At 39.2% G+C, this 20672-nt stretch overlaps 1 protein-coding gene across 1 annotated transcript in view; it reads left to right on the forward strand.

The window, feature by feature from the left end:
• OTOG (otogelin) overlaps nucleotides 1–20672 on the forward strand; it is a 94721-nt gene that overhangs the window by 30795 nt on the left and 43254 nt on the right. Inside the window, exons 23-31 of the mRNA XM_060273481.1 lie at nucleotides 4777–4884; nucleotides 8167–8305; nucleotides 8601–8735; nucleotides 9796–9942; nucleotides 10393–10512; nucleotides 12639–12755; nucleotides 13925–14081; nucleotides 15140–15166; nucleotides 18060–18227. Coding sequence (XP_060129464.1) covers nucleotides 4777–4884; nucleotides 8167–8305; nucleotides 8601–8735; nucleotides 9796–9942; nucleotides 10393–10512; nucleotides 12639–12755; nucleotides 13925–14081; nucleotides 15140–15166; nucleotides 18060–18227 — 1118 coding nt within the window. The remainder of the gene's footprint in view (nucleotides 1–4776; nucleotides 4885–8166; nucleotides 8306–8600; nucleotides 8736–9795; nucleotides 9943–10392; nucleotides 10513–12638; nucleotides 12756–13924; nucleotides 14082–15139; nucleotides 15167–18059; nucleotides 18228–20672) is intronic.

Genomic DNA, 20672 nt, shown 5'->3' on the forward strand with positions numbered 1-20672 from the left:
TTGCTCCATTTGGCAAGCTGAAATGCTTGTGCAGATGGAGCAACTGGAAGTGTGTGTGTGTGTGTGTGTGTGTGTGTGTGTGTGTCTTCCATCTAAACTATGTCTTACAGTGTCACCATATAGCCTTTGCCAGCAGGTCAAGATGCACCTTTTTATTCAGATGATATTTATTGATGAGATTGATTTATTGATGCTATTTATTGGTGAGATGATATTTATTGATGCCGCCACCTCTGCTGCTTTTACTGTGAATGCATGCATTTCATCTTTTTATATAACCCGTCAGGGTCTTTGGGTGAAGAGCAGGTAACAGATCTAACAAATCAATCAAAGGTTTCCAGGGTGCCTTACTAAGTTCTTAAAACTGTCTGTCAGATGTCCTGAGAAATTACATTTCCAGGATCCTTGGTACTTGGATGACTGCTGTTCCAGATGCCAGCCATAGCATTTGCAGTGATGGGAAGTGATGGCATTGGGGAAATCTCCAGTAGAGCTTGTGTTCAGCTCAAAAGAAGCTGAGTGCACCTAGGTTCACCATTACTGACCCCCCCCCCTCCAGCTCTGAACTTTGGCACTGTCCGTGGTATTTTTCTGAAAATGAAATGTTGCAAGAATAATGCAAGAATAATGAAAATAAGGTTCTCGGAATATTCTGCTTGCTTTTTTCTCATCGCAAAAGAAAAAAATATTTCTCATTGCAAAAACAGGTGGCATACCAGATCAAATAACTTATAAGAAGCTTAAATGAATACCTGAAAGGTTTGTTTTAAAAAAGAAAAGAAAAATCATCACTTTCTAATTTATACAAGAAAATAATGATTTAAATGGAGCCCAAGAATGTTTCTTATCAGTAGCCAGAGAGAATTATGCTAGCCTAACTCCACTTAACTGGGAACAAGTCCTATTGAATTCAGTAGACCTTATTTCCAAATAGACATGATTAGAATTGTGCTATTAATGAAGTTAACATAGACAGAATGTAATAACATAGACAGAATGTAATAACATAGACAGAATGTAATTTCTTTTAACCACCTTTTGTGACAGCAGTACTCTTCTGTTGTCCTTGGGATAAAATGAACAGTCTTGCATATCTTCATATTTGTATTTTATGAATTCAAATGGACTGTATTTTACGTATTTAGTTCAAAAGCTTGACAATAAGCTTTGTTTTAAGCGTGCATCCTCCCAGTTGCTAGATCATTTGTTCTATAATAGCCTTTCCATAAATTTCTTTGATACTTGCAGTGCAAAGCCTATGCCTATTTGTGTGGAAGTAAGCTCCACTGTGTAAGGCTTACTGATAGGGAGGTATGTAGAGGTTTATAGCTTAGCTGATCATAGTACTAAACAGAATTTACTATAAATCTATCATGACTTGCCTTTAACAACACCCAGGCTTGCCTTCTCCTATTAAGTGATGAGCTGGCATAAGATTGATCTATGATCAACTAAAGATAATGTGAAAGTCTCATTTTACCAAGTTGGCAATATTAAGTTTTTACTTTAAAAGTGCTAAATTTTAATGAGCGGTAATGTGACTATCTCCTAAAGGGAAATGTGTGGAAGAATCGTACATTCTTCCTGTGCCATTGCTTCTTCAGAATATCTAAAGTGGCTCTTGGTGACGAGTGTAGGTGAGATGTTTTTCTTCAATGCTGTTCCTCTCAGTTTCTCTTCTGTGCATGTATTCATGTGTGTGGTTGGTAACTGCTGCTAATACCCGGTAGTAGGGGCTGATAAATGGCATAAGATTGAGATGCCAGTGAAATTAAATCATGCCTAAGCTCAGTAAAAGGGTCTATGAAAAGGCGCATCATTTCAGTTGGTCTGTAGGCATCATATTGAACATTGACATATAATAGAAATAAAGTCATTTGTAATAAGTGCCTAAGAGTCCTGCTGTATTGGACCAAAGGCCCATCTTGTCCATGGGAAGCCCTCAATGATGATATGGCAGCAATAGCACATTCCATACTTGTGCTTTCAAGCAGTTGGTATTCAGAGACATACCACCTCTGAAATTGGAGATAGCACACAGAAGCCATTGATATCCTCCATGAATTTATCTAAACTCCTTTTAAAGTCATTTAAGCTGGTGACCATTACTACATCTTATAGTAAAAGGTAAAGGTAAAGGGACCCCTGACCATTAGGTCCAGTCGTGACTGACTCTGGGGTTGCATGCTCATCTCGCATTATTGGCTGAGGGAGCCGGCGTATAGCTTCCAGGTCATGTGGCCAGCATAACAAAGCCGCTTCTGGCAAACCAGAGCAGCACATGGAAACACTGTTTACCTATTTATCTACTTGCACTTTGACGTGCTTTCGAACTGCTAGGTTGGCAGGAGCTGGGACTGAGCAACGGGAGCTCACCCCGTCACAGGGATTCAAACCGCCGACCTTCTGATCAGCAAGCCCTAGGCTCTGGTTTAACCCACAGCGCTACCTGCGTCCCTATATTCACTACATCTTATAGTAGCGAATTCCATATTCTATGGCCTATGAAGAGGCATCTCCTTGTCTAGCCGCAATTTTCCAGTATGAAGCTTCAGTAGCTGAGCCAAGGTTTTAGTATTATGAAGAGAAAGAAAAAAGTTATGTCTGTGTGCTTTCTACACATTAAGCATATTCCTATATTATGCCCCCCCCTGCTTGCTTACTTTTTGAACTAAAATGCCCCATATGTTGTAATTTTCTCTCATAAGGAAATTGTTCCAGCTCCATGATCATTTTAGTTGCCCTTTTCTGAACCTTTTCCAGCTATACAATATTCATTTTGAGGTGTGGAGACCACCTGCCAAAATGTCAAAATGGCATTTTGTTTTGTTTTTGAGTTCTTAGATCACTGTAATCAATCTGGCTGCTTGGCTTTCCAAGAGAGAAAGCTGTTAACACTTGTTTTATGCAGGGTAATATTACAGACATGAAACTTGCACTTTGGTCTCACCTTGTCAAAGTGATGCTCTTTGTCTCTGAATGTGGCCTATTTAGTTGGTAGCTTAAACCAGTGGGAATTTTCAGCTTTGTAGTTCACTAGCCATCCAAGAAAGTGACGCAGAACTTGAAAGGGTACAGCTACTCCCAACAGGCTTTAAATAAAATTATAGTTTTAATGTTTAATATAAATGTTGTTTTTCTGAAAAAGTTACTGCTTTCTCGGTAAACATTTTCTAGATAACTTGTAAAATTAGAGAAAACAAACACACTCAGGAAAGCTTTGGCTATCATTGCTCCACTCAGTTCACAAAAGAGTGATTCATCTTTTTATAAAAGTGCTCCTGTGAAATCTTAGGTTGCATTTATGTCTAGACATTGACCAAAACAGTCATCATGCCAAGCACTTTGTAAAAAGATGTATTTGTTATCCTGGCACTGATTATCCAGTACCAATACTTGAAATGTTCGCTGACTAACTTTTTTCTAGTCTAGAAGACTTTTCTAGAGGACTGTAGAAGATGCTAGAGGACAAAATAATAATAATCTTATTACTGCAAATTTGTTAAATTCTTTTTTTTATCGCAGAGAAGCTTAGGTGACTGTGATGGTTAAACCAGCAACAAAATGCAGTGTTTAATAAATGTTTTGAAAAAGAGTAATTCAAATGATATCTCTTGGTGAGGGAGAGCATATTTTAAAACACTTTTAGCTGTTGATCATAGTAGCTATTATTTTCCACCCTTCATCCTAAGGTTTCAGGGCAAGTAACAACATTAAAACACAATATTGTTGTTGTTTAGTTGTTTAGTCGTGTCCGACTCTTCGTGACCCCATGGACCATAGCACGCCAGGCACTCCTGTCTTCCACTGCCTCCCAGTTTGGTCAGACTCATGTTGGTAGATTCGAGAACACTGTCCAGCCATCTTGTCCTCTGTCGTCCCCTTTTCCTTGTGCCCTCCATCTTTCCCATCATCAGGGGCTTTTCCAAGGATTCTTCTCTTTGGCCATGAGGTGACCAAAGTATTGGAGCCTCAGCTTCACGATCTGTCCTTCCAGGGAGCACTCAGGGCTGATTTCCTTCAGAATGGATAGGTTTGATCTTCTTGCAGTCCATGGGACTCTCAAGAGTCTCCTCCAGCACCACTAGAGGTCAAAGAGAACAATTACCAGACCTTTAGAAGGCATCTCAAGGCAGCCCTGTTTAGGGAAGCTTTTAATGTTTGATGGATTTCTGTATTTTAGAATTTCTGTTTTTTTTTTGGAAGCCGCCCAGAGTGGCTGGGGGAACCCGGCCAGATGGGCGGGGTATAAATAATAAATTATTATTATTATTATTATTATAATTCAAAAGCATCAATTCTTCGGTGATCAGCCTTCTTTATGGTCCAGCTCTCACTTCCATACATCACTACTGGGAAAACCATAGCTTTAACTTAAAAAGCAGGTGATGTCTCTGCTTTTTAAGATGTTGACTAGGTTTGTCATTGCTTTTCTCCCAAGAAGAAGGCACAATAAAACACAATATTAAAAATAGGTTAAAACAGCTTACAATCAGAGAAATAAGACGTGTTCTTAAAATAAACACCTCAAATGTCAAAAACTAGGGCAAAAGTCATAGCAATAGTGTGGGGGAGATGCTTACATCATGGCTACCTGTCTGATAGTGCCTGAGGCATCAATGCTCTGTTTTACAATGCCCCCACCAATGCCCCCACCCATGCTCAGTTGAATTATTCAGCGGCAACCAGGAATATATGCGTGCAAACTGTTTCTTCAAATTTACATAAATTTAAAAACATAATTGACAATGAATTTCTATTTGATGTTTTTTATAGCCTTGTTAAACATGGTGATGCATGTTTCAAGCCAGATGAATGCCCGTGTTCTTGGAAAGGCAAAGAGTACTTTCCTGGGGATAAAGTAATTTCTTCCTGCCATACATGGTGAGTAGAAACTTTAAAAAAAGAAAATCTCATGTTATAAATGCAACTATACTATTCTGGTTCTGAATTGCTGTTTTCTCTCACTTCCTATTTAAGTATTTAAATGCATATACTGGCATTTAAGTGATTTTTAATAACCATCTTAAAATAGTTTTTAATAACTAAATTATGCATTGGGGAAATGATGGAGAGCTATGGGTAAAAAATTATAAATTATAAAAATTATAAATTAATCAGTGTAATAACGTACAAGCAAACACCCTTCATCACACATTTTAAACTCCAGAGGGCTGATTTGGAGTCGGGGAAAGGAGAAGCACCTGTGAAAGATGATGTGGTGACAACTGACCTTCTGACAGCAGAGTCACTCCTACCTACCAGGAGGGAAGGGACAAGGCAAGGTGGTGGGAAGGGCAGCACATTGCAAATGCACTGGCAGAGCCAATCTAGCCAGTCCTTCTGGTTCATTTGCACTGCACTGACATTCCTGTCTACTTGCTCCTTCACTTCTCTCTCCCAGTTAGCAGCAGAGACTCAACTGCTGGGAGGTCAGGTAATCACACTATCGCACCACGCTATTCCACCATTATTGTGAAGCACCCGCTGTCTACCACCTGCTTCTGCCAAAAGCCTTCCTTTCAAAACTGCTTCACTTTTTTTCTAAAAAACGAAGTCATAGGGGACTATTGCATTAATTAGCCTGTAATGTATAGTTTTCCCTTAACATCCAAACACAATATTAGCTACCTTTCCTAGATTAGTTCCCACTTCCAAATATACATACACATTTTAAAGATGTATCTTAGTCTCTTTTCATAAATCACCTTATTTTCCCCTTGTCTTTTTCATATTTTGGACTAAAACCCAAATAAACAAATCCTGTTACAGCAGCATTTGCTGAACAGTGGTTTATACTCATACAGCAGTTCTTAAGCAAGGTCATTCACTATCCACCCATTTTTTCTGAACCAGTGATATGCTGGTGTTTCCATACAACAAACAAATGTGTGACAGCTGAAATCTTAGAAATAACACCCCAATTTATGCCTCTTCTTCCCACCATCTAGACTCATAGCAAAAGTATTACAGATTGTTGCAACCACAACACTGTATCTTAACCCCTGTTGACCAGTTTGGCTAATTTGTTCCATCTGGTTACTGGTGGGCCTGCACAACTCCATAGGGCCTAAAGTAATCCAGGCTGGTCCAGTCAGCACTAGTCAATGCCTTGTCTGGATGTCTTTGCCCAATCCAGCCTTGTGCTGACTGCCTGCCTCTGCCTCTTGTCAGGTTCTCAGTATCTGCTCTAGAAGACATTTGTAGCCCTTTGGCCGACTGGTGAAGCGACTTACAAGCCATCTCTACTTGGCAGGAAGGTAAAGTGACCCCGTGTTACCTCCCTTGGTCCCCAAGGCCTGTACACTTTTAACTTTCAGTAATGGTTTGCACACACAAAAATTCGTTCCCTCTAGAGGATGTCATGAAGGGCTTGCTGTAATTCTGAAACAGCATAATGTATTAGTTGAGAAGTCTAAACCCAGTCATTAATAGTACAACAGGCAAGAGGATAATTAGATTGTTAGTATTTCTTTTCTGATCTTGTCAAGAAGTGAATCTTCACCACAGTATAAACTTCCAGTTATCCACCAATATGCTAGCAATCTCCATGTTGCTTATAGAAGAAAGCTCAGTGGGCCGGTTTCACCTAACAAGCTCTATCAGTGAAAGCCCAGTACAAGGGTCAAAGGGTCTTACCTGTCGTGCCCTCTCCTCCCAATTTGGCTTGAGGGGGTCAGGAGAACTCCAAAACAGCATGGAGGGGGATAATGTTGTCTGGCAAGCTTGCACAGATAGGATGCTTGTGATATGTTTTCCCCAATATATCTTAAAAGATATTCAAGGTGAGTTTGGTAAAATGTAAATATGTATCAATTAATCAAATCTTTATTATGGTCATAGACCAGCATAAGTAGGGGGGGTACCATCATTTAAAATCTGTAAAACGTTTTGGAGAGCTAAAATTATTAAAACAGAAGTTATATATAAAAGACTATAAGAAGCTAAAAGAATGGGTTAGGAGCATTAAATGGATGTGGAAGAGCATAAAAGGTTAGTATATAAGAGGCTATGACTATCAATTTACAAAGCACTCTGAAATGAGTGTTCATTAAATCTAGTTTGTGGTGCAGGTCATCAACCGACAAATTCTGAATGCTGCTATGCAGAACCCAGCAACATTGTATGTTGTAAGAGGGTTGGTATCTGAAAGCAGCAGGGAGGTATACAATTGTCCTGAGTGCCCTGGGTACTTATGGAGTAGGGGGGGGGGGGAGATGAGGCCAATTCGGATGTGTCTATAATATAGGCACTGGAGAAACACATGCTCTATTGTTTCTGTTTGCCCAGAATCACAGGGGTATTGTCTCTCCAAGTAAGCAATCTTCTTATATAAATATGTATTATTGATTGTTCATATCTCAGGTTCATGCTGAAATGGATATTAGACTAACATCACACTGAATAAGAATAGAATTTGTTATTAATGGATATCCAGTGAATGTATAACTGTATGTGTTAATGAAACTGGACTAACTTTATTTCATTTTTATAAGTACATGTGTAGATTTTTTTTTAAAAAAAATCAACACCTTCACAATAACACTGTATATCTATTTTTCAATGTGGCATTTATTTTTGATATTTTGTATTAGCTGTATCAGACTAAGTCATTCTCAGAGCAGATCCACTGACATTAATGGAGCTAAGTTAGCCATGACCATTATTTCCATGGATTTGTTATGTGATCTATTATGTAACTGGATACAGTTCTATGATTTTTTGTAATATTTTCAGGTAGTTTCATTTATTTCCTACTTTTCATTTTGAGTTTTTACTTTACATGTGTTCAGTTTAGTGTTACAATATATTATAATTCAGATGGTTATATAATTTCACATGGAATCAGAAAACATTTTTATTCTTCCCAAAGTGGGATGCTATGATGTTTTTGTTGTCTGGCACTGCAGCATTCAGTTAGGTCCAGCAATCTGGGCACAGAAGCAGAATTCACGCACATTGCTTTATGCATGTGCATCTTATCCATTCACTGAAATGCATGGATTGGTTGCATGTGCAACAACTTTGTGTCCGAACAGGATTTCTGGATCAGGAGGAGCGTCAATGCTTTTTGCTTTCACAGAAGATTAACAGACATATTTGTGCATTGATAATTATGGTTACTTTTGAAATTATAACTCTTGGTTTTCTTTCCATCATCACCAGCATCTGCTATCATGGGTCATTTGAATGCACTTTCCATCCTTGTCCATCAATGTGTACTACATATGGAGACCGCCATTACAGAACTTTCGATGGACTTTCCTTTGATTACATTGGGAATTGTAAGGTTTACCTGGTTAAGGTAAGACTTTGAGTTGTTGTTGTTTTTAAAATGCTTTGCTTTTTTCTAAAAAACCAACATACTACTTATTCTAAATGTTAAGTTGAATAAAGCTTGCATTAAAAGGTAAGACTAGTGGCATTTTCTTACCTCCTGCACTACCTCACCAGCCATCTCTGGGGGAGTTCTATCTTCAGAGCTAGAGAGAGATATCATTAAGGGGTGGGATCAGAGAGGCTGGAGAACTGGACACATTAGACAGGTTTTCATCAAATGTCAACAAGTTGTAACCAGCTGCTTTTTCCTCCTTCTGCAGAGTTCCTCAATTACTAGTTTATCAATCATCATAGAAAACGTGAATTGCTTTAACACTGGGATCATTTGCAGAAAGTATATTTTCATTAACATTGGAAAATCATTCATAATATTTGATGATGACACTGGAGATCCGGTAAGCTCTAGCACTGCAGAAGGAAATACACATAGGCATAACTGTACTAGGGGCTGCTGCCCCTGCTTGCTCTGCTCACCAACCCTGCAAGCCTACAGATGTTTGCCACCCTCTTCTCCCACACCTGACTGTTGCCTCAATTTGCCTTGTGCTTGAGCCAGCCCTGGTACACATATACATATTTTCCCTTTCAGTGCCTTTGTGTTTTGCACTGCACATACTTGCACCTGACAACAACACATGATGGATGTGCTGGTGTGTGTGTCAAGCAAGGTGATAAGCAGCATGCAGAGAAAATGCAAAGTGGACCCTGCACATTAGACATAGGTTCAAAGCAACCTCTAAGCATGCATAATGTAAGCAATGGTTTCAAGCCAAGAAACCTCACGTCTTTTGAAAAAAAACAGACCCATATATTAAATAATATTAACCTAGAGAGATGTGCAGAAGACACTGAAGTGCTTGTTCTTCTAAATGTAGTTCACACAAGCTTTTACTGTGAGATGAGCACAGCACCCCATAGTCACCTTTGACTGGACTTAACCACCCAGGAGTCCTTTATCTTACCTTTTACAGTGATCCATTTATTAATATCCATGAGACTGGATTGATGCAACACACTCTATGTGGGGTTGCCCTTAAGGCTGCAGCTGGTACAGAATGCAGCTATGCGGCAGTTCGCTGAAGCAACCCACCATGAGCACATAAATCCCTAATAAATAACCTGTAACAAGCTGCTGGGGCTTCCTACTTTGAGAAAGTGCCTTCTCCCATATAGATCTGCCCATTCACTGAGATGAGCAGAGGAGGCCCTTTTGATGATGCCACAGCTACCTGTGATCACTTGGTGACTTCTTGGATGATGGCCTTTAGAGTGATAGCTCTACGGCATGCACGAACAACACTATGCCTTCATTCTATGTTAAACCTGACCGCTAGTACTCAGTACACTTACTGCCGTCCCACTGGATATTGTACTGTTGTGAAATATATTAATGAAATGGTATAAAAATGCTTTAAATGAATAAGTAAATATGTGTGGGCTGGCTTTTCCTAACAGAGTCCATTGAGTTACCTAGACAAACTGCAGCAAGTACATATATGGAAAGCTGGTTTTTTCACACTTGTTCACTTTCCCAATGAACACATCACAGTAATGTGGGATCAAAGAACAACTGTTCATGTAGAGACAGGACCTCAATGGCAGGTAAGAGCACATTGCCTCATCTAATTATGAGTATGATGTAGTTACAGTTAAGCACTTTGAAACCCCATTCATTTTCTTGGAGAGATTTAGCATTATACTTAATAGTCCAGTTGAATGGAAATAGAAGAAATTCTAGTATTGCTTCTATTCTGTTGTTTACGGTTTTTTTTTGTGTCGTATTATGTTCTTATTTGTTTGTTGTTATCATAAAATGAATAAATTTTTTTTGGGGGGAAAACAGTCAGTGGGATTCCTGAGGATTTAGCTTTGGCTAGAATAAGTCATATATTTAACATATTAAGAAGATTAGATTTATTGTATAAATGAAATATTGTAGTAAATAATGAGCATTGCCATAACTAGGGTGAAATACAGTCATAGATCTGCAGGACTTTTGATTAGAAAACAAAATGCCACCAGCTGGTCATAATAACTTTGCCTCCTTTTTAGGGTGTGCTGACAGGATTATGTGGAAATTTTGATTCAAAAACAATAAATGAAATGAGAACTCCAGAAAATTTTGAGTTAACAAATGCACAAGAATTTGGAAGTAGCTGGGCAGCTGTAGAGGTAAATAATTGGAGTGGTCACTCATTCTATTTCTCTACATAGTTCTTTATCATTTAAAAGCAAGCACCAACTGCACTGTATGTTACTGGCTTTCATGTTCTTTTTTTTTTTTTAAATATTTTTATTAATTTTCCAATTAAAACCAATTATATCACATTCAATATTTCAAATTATACACAAATATATATCAATCAAACCGAATGTTATGCCAAATCATCTAAAGAATTTTTTATTTGGGTTCCCATGCTTCAAGAAATTGGGAATTCCTCGCAACCGTCCACTGCCGTCTTTTTTCTAAAGTTCAAATCGTCCTCCAAGTTCATAATAATCCAGATCTTCCCCTTACAGTCACATAGATGTTTTCCACTTTCATCCGATTGTTTCCCAGCTGCTGAGATAAATATCAAACAAAGTTTCACAGATGTTCTTTCTCCTGTGTGAGTTAATCAGTCCAGCCTCCCCATAAATCTTCTTAATGGAGCTCCCTGTTGCGTCGAAGCAGCTCGAAGTAGCGCCATCTTAAAAAACTCAAATCACTTTCGTTTTCTCTCATAGCCATGAAGATTTACGATCTTTATAGAATTTACAGCTTTTTCAGGCAGGAGACCCAAACATCAAACCATAAACTCTTGGTAAATTAATGGATCTCCTTGCCCTATAGCTGAACTTAGCTTCAGGTCGCTGCTCCAATTTAAAGTGCGTCACAGCTCATAAATCCTCCGAACGCGTCCAGAACTCCTTCCGTCCGACTAGGGGGGGGGGGCTTTTCTCATCGGCAACTCCACATCTTTAAAAAATATGCTCAGTAACAACAGTTATAAAGTTCAACTCACACAGTCTTTTGCTTCTCTTTCACTCCAAACAAGCCAGGACATCGCGTCCGGGAAGGTACGAGGCAACATATATGAAGAAAAAATAAAAACTCACTTCCCTTATCGCTCCGTCCCCATCAATCCTTCTTCCAGATGCAGTACAGTCTTTGACTCCTCATAAATTTCTCAGCAGTAAATTTCTCAGCAGTAAACAGCGCTTCTTCCCCTCCTTCTGAAGTATGTCCATAGATTTAAGCCTAATTATCTTCTTTAACCATGGAAATCCCCGCCATGCAGATTAGCGTCCGGGAGTCCTGGCCCTTGTAAGTGCTCAGCCCAAGCTCCCCCCACTCCAAAAACAGTCGGAGTGGGTCTGGGGGCATCGCGGGCCAGCGGCCCCTCTCCGTAACCCCCGGAGAGGGTAGGGGGTTGCCATTTACTCCCCTAGCAACCGCCAAATTCCTTACGAAGGTCAGAGAGATGGAAAACAGGTCCGCCATTCCTGCAGGCGGAAACCGGAACCACCCTGGCTTTCATGTTCTGAATAGTAGTGCTAAACAATGGTTTAAAAACTAGAATTTTAAAAGTATTACATTGTTTGTACTATTGTGTAACTTTGTTTTTATTCAAACCCCAATGTAGCGCCCTCTCTCTCTCTCTCTCTCTCTCTCTCTCTCTCTCTCTCTCTCTCTCTCTCTCTCCCTCTCTCTCTCTCATAATAGAGGGCATTTTCAGAAGCTTTATGATACCTAAGTTGGATTTTCCAACCACCAGCACACTCCCTTTGGCAAACATATAGCAGTCATATGCCACTCTCAGTACATGGGGCCAGGGAGGAATAAGGGGAGCAACATGACCAAAAAAAGTAGGCATTTAAAGGAGAAGTATATCAATGCCTCTTAAAGTGTGTGTGTGTGTTTGCATGAGTCCATATCCCAGCTCCACCCCAACTCTGGGTGACTGTTTAAATCAGAGTGGGCAGCATACTGATAGTCATCTTACTTTAGGGACTGGTAAGAAAATACTCTATCCACCTTACAGGCAGTTAGACATGGTACATTATTTTGTGGTTATAGGTGTTTATGCATGGGGGACAGTCACTGTGCTGTTCAGAACAGCTGTGCTACACACACACACACACACACACACAGAGAGAGAGAGAGAGAGAGAGAGAGAGAGAGAGAGAGAGAGAGAGAGAGAGAGAGAGCGCCAGCCTAGTGTATGTTACACTTCTTGGTTATTTTAAAAGTTAGAAAAACCATACTGCTTGTAAGAAAATGTTCTCCTGGTTGATTATTTTGCTTTTGGATTCAGTGTGTTGACAGCTCTGACATTCGGCATCCATGCATTTTAAATCCACTCAGAGAACCATTTGCCAAGAAAGAATGTGGAATACTCTTAAGTGAAATATTTGAGTCTTGCCATCCAGTGGTAAGTAGCTGCTAAGGCATAATAATAATTCTTATGGTTTTTAACGTATAGCTCCTGAATTCCATATTAGAATGATGTAGAACTCTGATCCTGCATTTACAGTTTGATCATAAAGTCTGTTGCATTTAGGATGGGCAGGAAGAACAACCACAGTGACTACGCTAACTGGGTTCTATATGGCTACCTGTAAGACTGACTGTTCAGGAACACTAATGAGTTTGCAGTCTCCACCTGGGGACTGCAATTGACCTGTGTCGAGGTGACAGTTCATACAACCAGTGTCTAAACACAAATTGTGGCACTGCATGCTCACCTACCAATATAAAGACATATAATTCACATTAAAAGTGTTTCTACATGATCTTGGTGGGGTTCCAAGCCTGCTGGTAGTGATCACATTGGGCTGACAGAGTGTACAGTCTTCACCCGAAGCAATTAGGTGAAGCAATTATTTTACTCTCTTCTCATTCCATGATCCTGAGCAGTTACTACCAGTTACTGCTGTTTTTAGAACTGCAAGGAAGATGTTCTCAACATCTTAACTGTGAAATGATTTATGTTTGCAGCAATCAGATATAGCAGCATTAGCACCAATATATAGCACAGTACAATGGTGTAGCATGATTGATTGATGAACTGATAGTGCCAGGAACAAGGTATTACCAAGTTGTGGCACAGGAAAAAAAATATTTAATTCTTAAATCCGTGCTAGTTTTAACTATCATAAATGTTGTATACTGTATAAATGTTAGGAGGCCAATAAATCCCACGTATTAGTTCATATTTATTTTCTTGTTTACAATATAGAAACTTTGGGAAGGAGGCATGAGGCTCTGGCAGGGTCCTGGAGTCCTCTTATTTCTTTCCCAAAGCTGGAAAAGTGCTAACTAGGCTTTGGGAAGTAGGGAGAAGGACTCTAGGACCCTGTTCTTATGAAAGCCCAGTGCCTTGCTTATCTGTGAAGGCTGGGAGTTTCAAATGTTGCAAAACAACAGGGCATATATGAAAGGACATAGCGATGAACTTGTTTAATACAAATCAACAGTAAATGCTGCATGCCAGAATCCTTTCGAACTTGCTTTTTAGATATCTGTGGCTCTGTGCTGAAAACACGGTTGCCAATGTTTGTGTAGGTAATGATACGTTACAGTAATAATTATCTTCTTCAGGTTGATGTCACCTGGTTTTATTCAAACTGTTTGACAGACACATGTGGTTGTAACCAGGGAGGGGATTGTGAGTGTTTCTGCACAAGTGTTTCAGCCTATGCACATCAATGTTGTCAACAAGGAGTTACAGTAGACTGGAGATCTCCAAGATTGTGTCGTAAGTATGCTTAAATATTCATTGCATGCTGAAATAGAATGGAAGAATTTGTGTCTGCACCCAGCTTTAATTATGGCAATGCATGCATTACTGATTTCCTAGTGAGAAAATTAAGCATTCATGGATTCCCTTTTTTCATCTTTAAGAATTAGCTGTAGTGTGATGAATAGCCATTTCCCCCTCACTATGTTATAGTAACCAGAGCGGCTGTGAATCTTCCATGTCTACTCAGAAAGATTCCAAACTACAGTCGGTGTTAATGTAGCATAGATGTTAAATGTAACACAGTCATGCCAATTATTATTTTATTTATTCCTTTTGCAAAAGAAAATTGAACTGATACTCTGTTCTGTAGCCTTTTTACTCTAAGGCCAGGTTTTCAATCGATTCCAGTGCCAGGAATGGATCTGTTTTTATAGCTTCATATTGAGTCATGGCAGTCTAGAAGTTTATCTCTTCTGATGTCTTTCTCTAGAATTTACAAACCACTCAATCTCTGCTGGTCATCCTAGTTAAGTGAGCCATCCTCCCTGCAGTGAGATCCAAGCTTAGTGGGACATTGTTGTGTTGAAGGAGTATTGGTGGTTTAAAAAATTCTGTTAACTGGTAGTGAGCGGAGCCCAAAAGCTCTACCTCCCCCCCCCCATTTAGGCAGAAGTACAAGAAATGTGAATGATAATGTGAATGGTCTCTTAAAGTTCAGTTCAAAGCTGGGCATTATGCATTTCCTCTAGAAGATGCAAAAGCTGTTGTATTCACATCAGTTTCTCATCTCTCTACAGGAAAGAAGTACAAAGGTGTATGACCAAGCTTATTCTTATCCACTAGAGGTCACACAAGGATAAGCATCTGCTCATTGAAGCTGATACTTCATTTTGTATCAGATTTATTAGACAGTAGTATGTGAGTTTTTAATTAATTTGCCAGTCTTAATTTCTCTTCCCACTCTGAATAAAAATGGAATGTGATTGTGCAAATATGCCCATATATATACAAAAGATACTGCTAGTTGTGTTCCAGATTTATTTTGCTCACTCCTTTCCTTTCCTTTCCTTTAGCTTATGATTGTGAATATATCAATAAAGGTAAGCAAATCATGGGGAACTGATGATAAGACAGTTCAGTGTTTTTCCATCCACTTTTAATAAAATAACATCTTCATATCCAGTTTGATCAAAGCAGCATTCATTACTGTTTAAACATACAGGTACGGTTCTGATTAACCTTGAAATTTATACCAGGATCAAATGTGGATCAAATTTATATCTGATCCACTTAATTATTCCATACATTTGAAGCGAGTTGCACTCCTGCACTCTCCATCTAACATCTCGCATTCTGAACAGTATTTCTAACACAAAGGAGAATATGAAGGTAATAAAAGAATGTAGTAGATTACCATCCTTGTTCCTCCTCCTCAGCACCTGAAAGCTTTCTGTGAGTATAGAGTGTCAGGCTCTCCTATGACATAGAGTCCTGCACTTGCCACTTGGATATGACTTCAAGATTTGGTACAGGTGCATCATTCCCGGAATGGTCATAAAACAGTCAAGAATGGCCAAATCCAGAATTTTGCCTCCTTCTGCCTCTCCTATTATTTACTATCAAGTTTTATCAAGTATCATGTTTAATACTGTACCATCTAATACTGCTGCATAATGATTCCTTATCTTAGAATCACTAGTTACTACTATTTGTACCACTGTTTGTTACTGCTGCTGCTGCTACTACTACTACAACAACAATACCTTGGAATAAAAATGTAAGAAAATAAACAAAATAAAATAAAATAGTTGCATTTCCCACCTCGCAGCGGAAAATGTTCAGATGTACAGTAATGTGTAATTGCCAGAGATATGTTCTGTGTTTTTTCTCCTGAAGGGCCTCAAGAGGGAGCTAATTTGCAAGCTTTGATAATTGTTAGTCTCTCCATAGCTGTTCTTACTATATTCGGATTCATTATTGGTGTAAGAAATCAACAACGCATCACTTGACACTTTCTTATATAGCTAAAAGGGTATGACTCTCTTGTACAAAATGAAACTGCCCATGTTTGGCATATTTATGTACAGTATTTTAGATATATTTTAATAAAGTCCAAAACAATCTTTACAGCCTGAGGTAATGGGGAAATCTAAAGAAGTCAGGTTGAAATTGTTTTAGTTTTCCATTCCTTTAAGACGACATGAGTTTTCCTCAGATAATATTGAGATTGTTCTAAACATATTCATATAAACATATGAATATAAAACTACAATGAGGGTCTAAGGTCTCCTTTTGTTGTGTACCAGACAGGATGGGCGCTAAGCACCAGCTCCACTTCCCTCTGAAGGGAGAGGAAAGGCTTAGCAAGTGGTAAACTATCATCCACTTGCCTTCATCTTTCCCTCCAGATTAGTGGCAAGGAGAATGGAGGCATAACTAAGAAATCTTAGGTAGTATTTTAGTTGCCATGAATTTTGATTCAATATTGCTTGAATATACTAGGTTGGATCCAAAGACTTCCTTTGGTCTATGGAAGAAGTCCTTCCTTCAGGTATCCCATTGAAGGAAGACACTTTCTATTAGAGGAAGGGACATTCAGATCCAATTCATTATTTTGCATATATTAGTGATTTTCAATTACATTCTGCTTTGTCTGGCATTCTGCTTTGGCAGCACATTTTCATTGATAAGCTGCATGCTTCCCCCCCCCCCCCCCGAATTCACTATACATTTAGATTTCTAGTACTTACTGGGCAATCCAAATGCCCTTCACAGCAGGCTGCAGTAGCTTGGAATAAGTGGAGGTGTCCCTCTGCCCAGCTTTCCCTGCTAAAACAGCCACTTTTGACCCCCCCATCTCTTCACTGAACATGCAGGCAGGTGGGAAGGCCATTGGTTGCTGCTCCCACCATCAGGAGCCCAAATCTGGGCATGGGGCTGAATCTGGGGTGGGGCTGAGTTGATCTGGTCTCTGATGGATTCCAAACCAGTATCACTGTTCTTATGTTGACCGCTCTGGACCTGATCATGGTGCTAGCCTGGGTCTGCAATAGTACATCAGATTTGGTCCCTGTTTTTTTCATGTCACATGTTTGGGGCACCTCACCTGTCTCCATAAAATATAGATGCTCTGAAATAATGGACTAAAGTTACCTAGGTCCATTGATTTCAATGGGTCCACTAAGAGTATGACTTCATATTGGATATCGCCCTCTGCATTTTAATTTGATAAAGGTCTGCATGCTGGACTTGAGTTAGCTATTGTATCTGGGGTGCTGTGAAAATATTTCACAGTGAGCGGGATGGGTGGGACAAATTAACCCCAGAAGATTCATACTGTCTGAAGCAAATTACCCATGCCCTGTCCTTTCAACTCTTCATCACAAAGATCCTAGGGGCTCAAATAAAATGTCCTTTAAGGTACATAAACCGCCAGAGCAATTCCCTTCTCCTTTAGGTCTCAGGCTCAGGAGAAACCATCAACAGAATGTTACTGCTAACATCCAAAGGTATCTCTAAGATATGCACAAGTACAACCTTTGGCCCCTACTAGCTTTGGGAGGTAGATGACAATCTTCCCACAAGTCCAAGCTTTTCTTAAAACCTTTGGTGACCCTCCCTGCCTGCAGGGTCTGACTCCATTTTTTGGTACCCAATGCACTTACACACTAGCAGCCCACTTTAATAATGTTTGTGGTGGAAATGATTATTTTCAGCCCCCCCCCCCCAATATGAGCATTGGGCTTTAACATAGGGAATAACTCTAACTTGGATACTTTCCTCCTGACAGAGGAAGAAAAGGTTGGAGCAAATCATTTTTGAAGCTGAGCGTGCAAACATTGCACATCTCAAACAGCTTTTACGTGACTCGTAGTTCTGATGTCATTTGATGGTGGTGTTTTCTTTGCCACTGTACAAACTTACCAATAAACATGTGCGATACAAGCATTTGTGGCATTCAACAGGAAATGTAACCTTGCCTTCTCTTGACAGTTCTGGGAAAGGGCCCCTACAAGCTGGTCAGCTTCTTGGACAGAGAAATTGCACTTGGAGCCAAGCTGCTGGATGGTTCTGTTTTTCCAGCAAGAGGAGATTCTGTTGCTCCTGGAGATGCAGTACACTTTATGCTGACATCGGGACTGTATAAGCCAAAAGCACATGGTAAACTCACTATCACTGTAAAATATCTAGAAATATAGCAAAGGCAATGCTCATTTCAGATGCATCTTTCAAGTACCAGACACAAACAATGGGAAATGGTATTATTTTCATATCCTCATTCAATGTTTTTCCCCCCAGCAAGGTAGTCCTAACTTAGTAGGCAGCGTGGGTTCTGGCTGCATCAGAATGTAGGAAGTTTTGTAGAAGGAGCATTAAACCTCACTCTACATCTATTAGTAGGTTCTCAACAAGAAGGCTGTCTGCCAAAATCTCTGTCTAATGAGTGGATCTTTACAAGGTGATTGCTGATTTATAAATAGTCTGACACTTCAGCTTTTCAGATCAACAAATTTCTAGACCCAGCAGTCCTTATCTTCCCTGTGGCAGGAACAGAGGTAGAAAATCATGGGAGGAAGTCTGGAAACAGGCAGTCATCTGTAGAATTAGTGAGGTACAAATGGTTAGGTCAGCTGAGTTCACATTATGGTTGGTTGGCAGGTTGGCAGGTGGTGGGATTGTAGTTAAGTGGGAAACCACAAGTGTAAAGAGGTTTTTAGGATTACTTCCAACATCACTTTTCATTATTTGAGTTTTTAAAACATGATGTGAGAGATGATTTTGGAGTTTGATAGTTGCTTAGCCAGATATCTACTCCACTCTAGAATTGAATGTGTGATTATTTGTACTATACAAAGATATTTTCTTCAACCATTTTTAATTTTTTTTTAAATTAATTTTTGCTTCCTTATTTAGAAATGAGAAAGCAAACAAACCAATGTAGTCTGTGGAGTAACTGGTACTTAAAAAAAAAACAATCAAAAGTCTAAAACTGTTCTTGAAATGTAAGAAATATAGAAATAACTAATAGAAGATAGTAGTAAAATAAAAAAATTCCTTCAGTAGCACCTTAAAGACCAACTAAGTTTATATTTTGGTATGAGCTTTCGTGTGCATGCACACTTCTTCAGCTCATACCAAAATATAAACTTAGTTGGTCTTTAAGGTGCTACTGAAGGAATTTTTTTATTTTGCTTCGACTTAGACCAACACGGCTACCTACCTGTAACTAGAAGATAGTAGTGTAATAAAGGAAAGATTAAGGAAGCATATTGTTAAAAATTGTGTAAATGGCATCCAATTTGGATCAAACATAAGAACACGAAAGCCATTTGTTTATTTGCCCATTATTATCAATCTGACGAAGTATTGAATCTTCTGAAACAAAACTCTTATTTGAGTTCCTGCTGAGGTGAAAGTTCAAAGTGCCAAACTGTAGTGACCCACTGTCCAAAGTTGTGAAGTGGATTGCAAAACACCCCCTTTCCTTCAGTGGACATCTGTATTGCTGGATTATATCGGGAAATCATCTTCATGAAATTAGCATATGGATGTTCACATATGCAGACTTTATTTATATGTTATGGCTTTATGTGGCTGTCCCACAATATCTTCATGATAGGCAATCCTGCTAGGTGGTCAGAGAAGGGCAGGCACACTCTCCGTCCCTTCCATGTGCATTGTCTGAGGTGACAATTCTTGTTACAAGAATTAGCTATTGGTAGTTTACACTGGTATTGCTAGTTTTCTTACTACTGTGTGTATGGAAGAAAATGCCAGTTCCTTTGGCGCAATTATGATTCACACAATAAATGTTGTCATCTTGGAAAATTAGACAGTATTCCTGAGTAATGAACTGTGCATCACACAACATCTGTTTAACAGAGATTATTTGTTCTCTCTGCAGGATTTTTAAAGAAACATTATCCAGCCCTGAGGGGGGGATAGTTGATTTTACAGTAGTTTTATGGTTATTTTAAGCAAAACAACACAATGTACAGCGAAATAATATTTGGAACAACAGATGCTCATCTGAGTCTCAGTCCTGTCACCCTTTTAGTGAGCGTTACTTTACCCTACAATTAAATCTGCTCTCAGAGTGTCTGTATTTAGAAGACCCGTTGAAAATTCCTGAATAAAAATATGGCTAACACATAGAATTGCCTGTTACGGACATGTTTTCTGGGATAAGGTGGCCAGTTAATGGGGGGGAGGGGACTGAAAAACAAGAGCCTACAGTACAAATGTTGCTTTCTTGATATTTTTGTGAATAAGTGTTTGGTGGGAGGTATTTCCTGGGCATTGGGGAGAGCGAGTTTAATGAAAAATATAAGTTGTTAAACACCATTTGTCTTATGGAATTAGAATGTTCTCTGAAAAATGTAGTGTTTCGAAATTCCTCAGTCTATAGTTTCAGAAACTTCTCTGTTTACAACAATAGCCCTATTCAGTCATGTACTTAACAGGAGTGTGCAGTGGCCACAAGATCCGCCTTGTATCCATAGCATTTAAAAGCAGCCTGATCTGTTTTGGATCTGATCTATGTCATTCTGATTTCTTAAACCAGAGGTGTTATTTTTTCTTCTTTGACTATAATGGGAAATCGAA

This window comes from Zootoca vivipara, chromosome 1, assembly GCF_963506605.1.
Source record: "Zootoca vivipara chromosome 1, rZooViv1.1, whole genome shotgun sequence".
Lineage (NCBI taxonomy): Eukaryota > Metazoa > Chordata > Lepidosauria > Squamata > Lacertidae > Zootoca > Zootoca vivipara.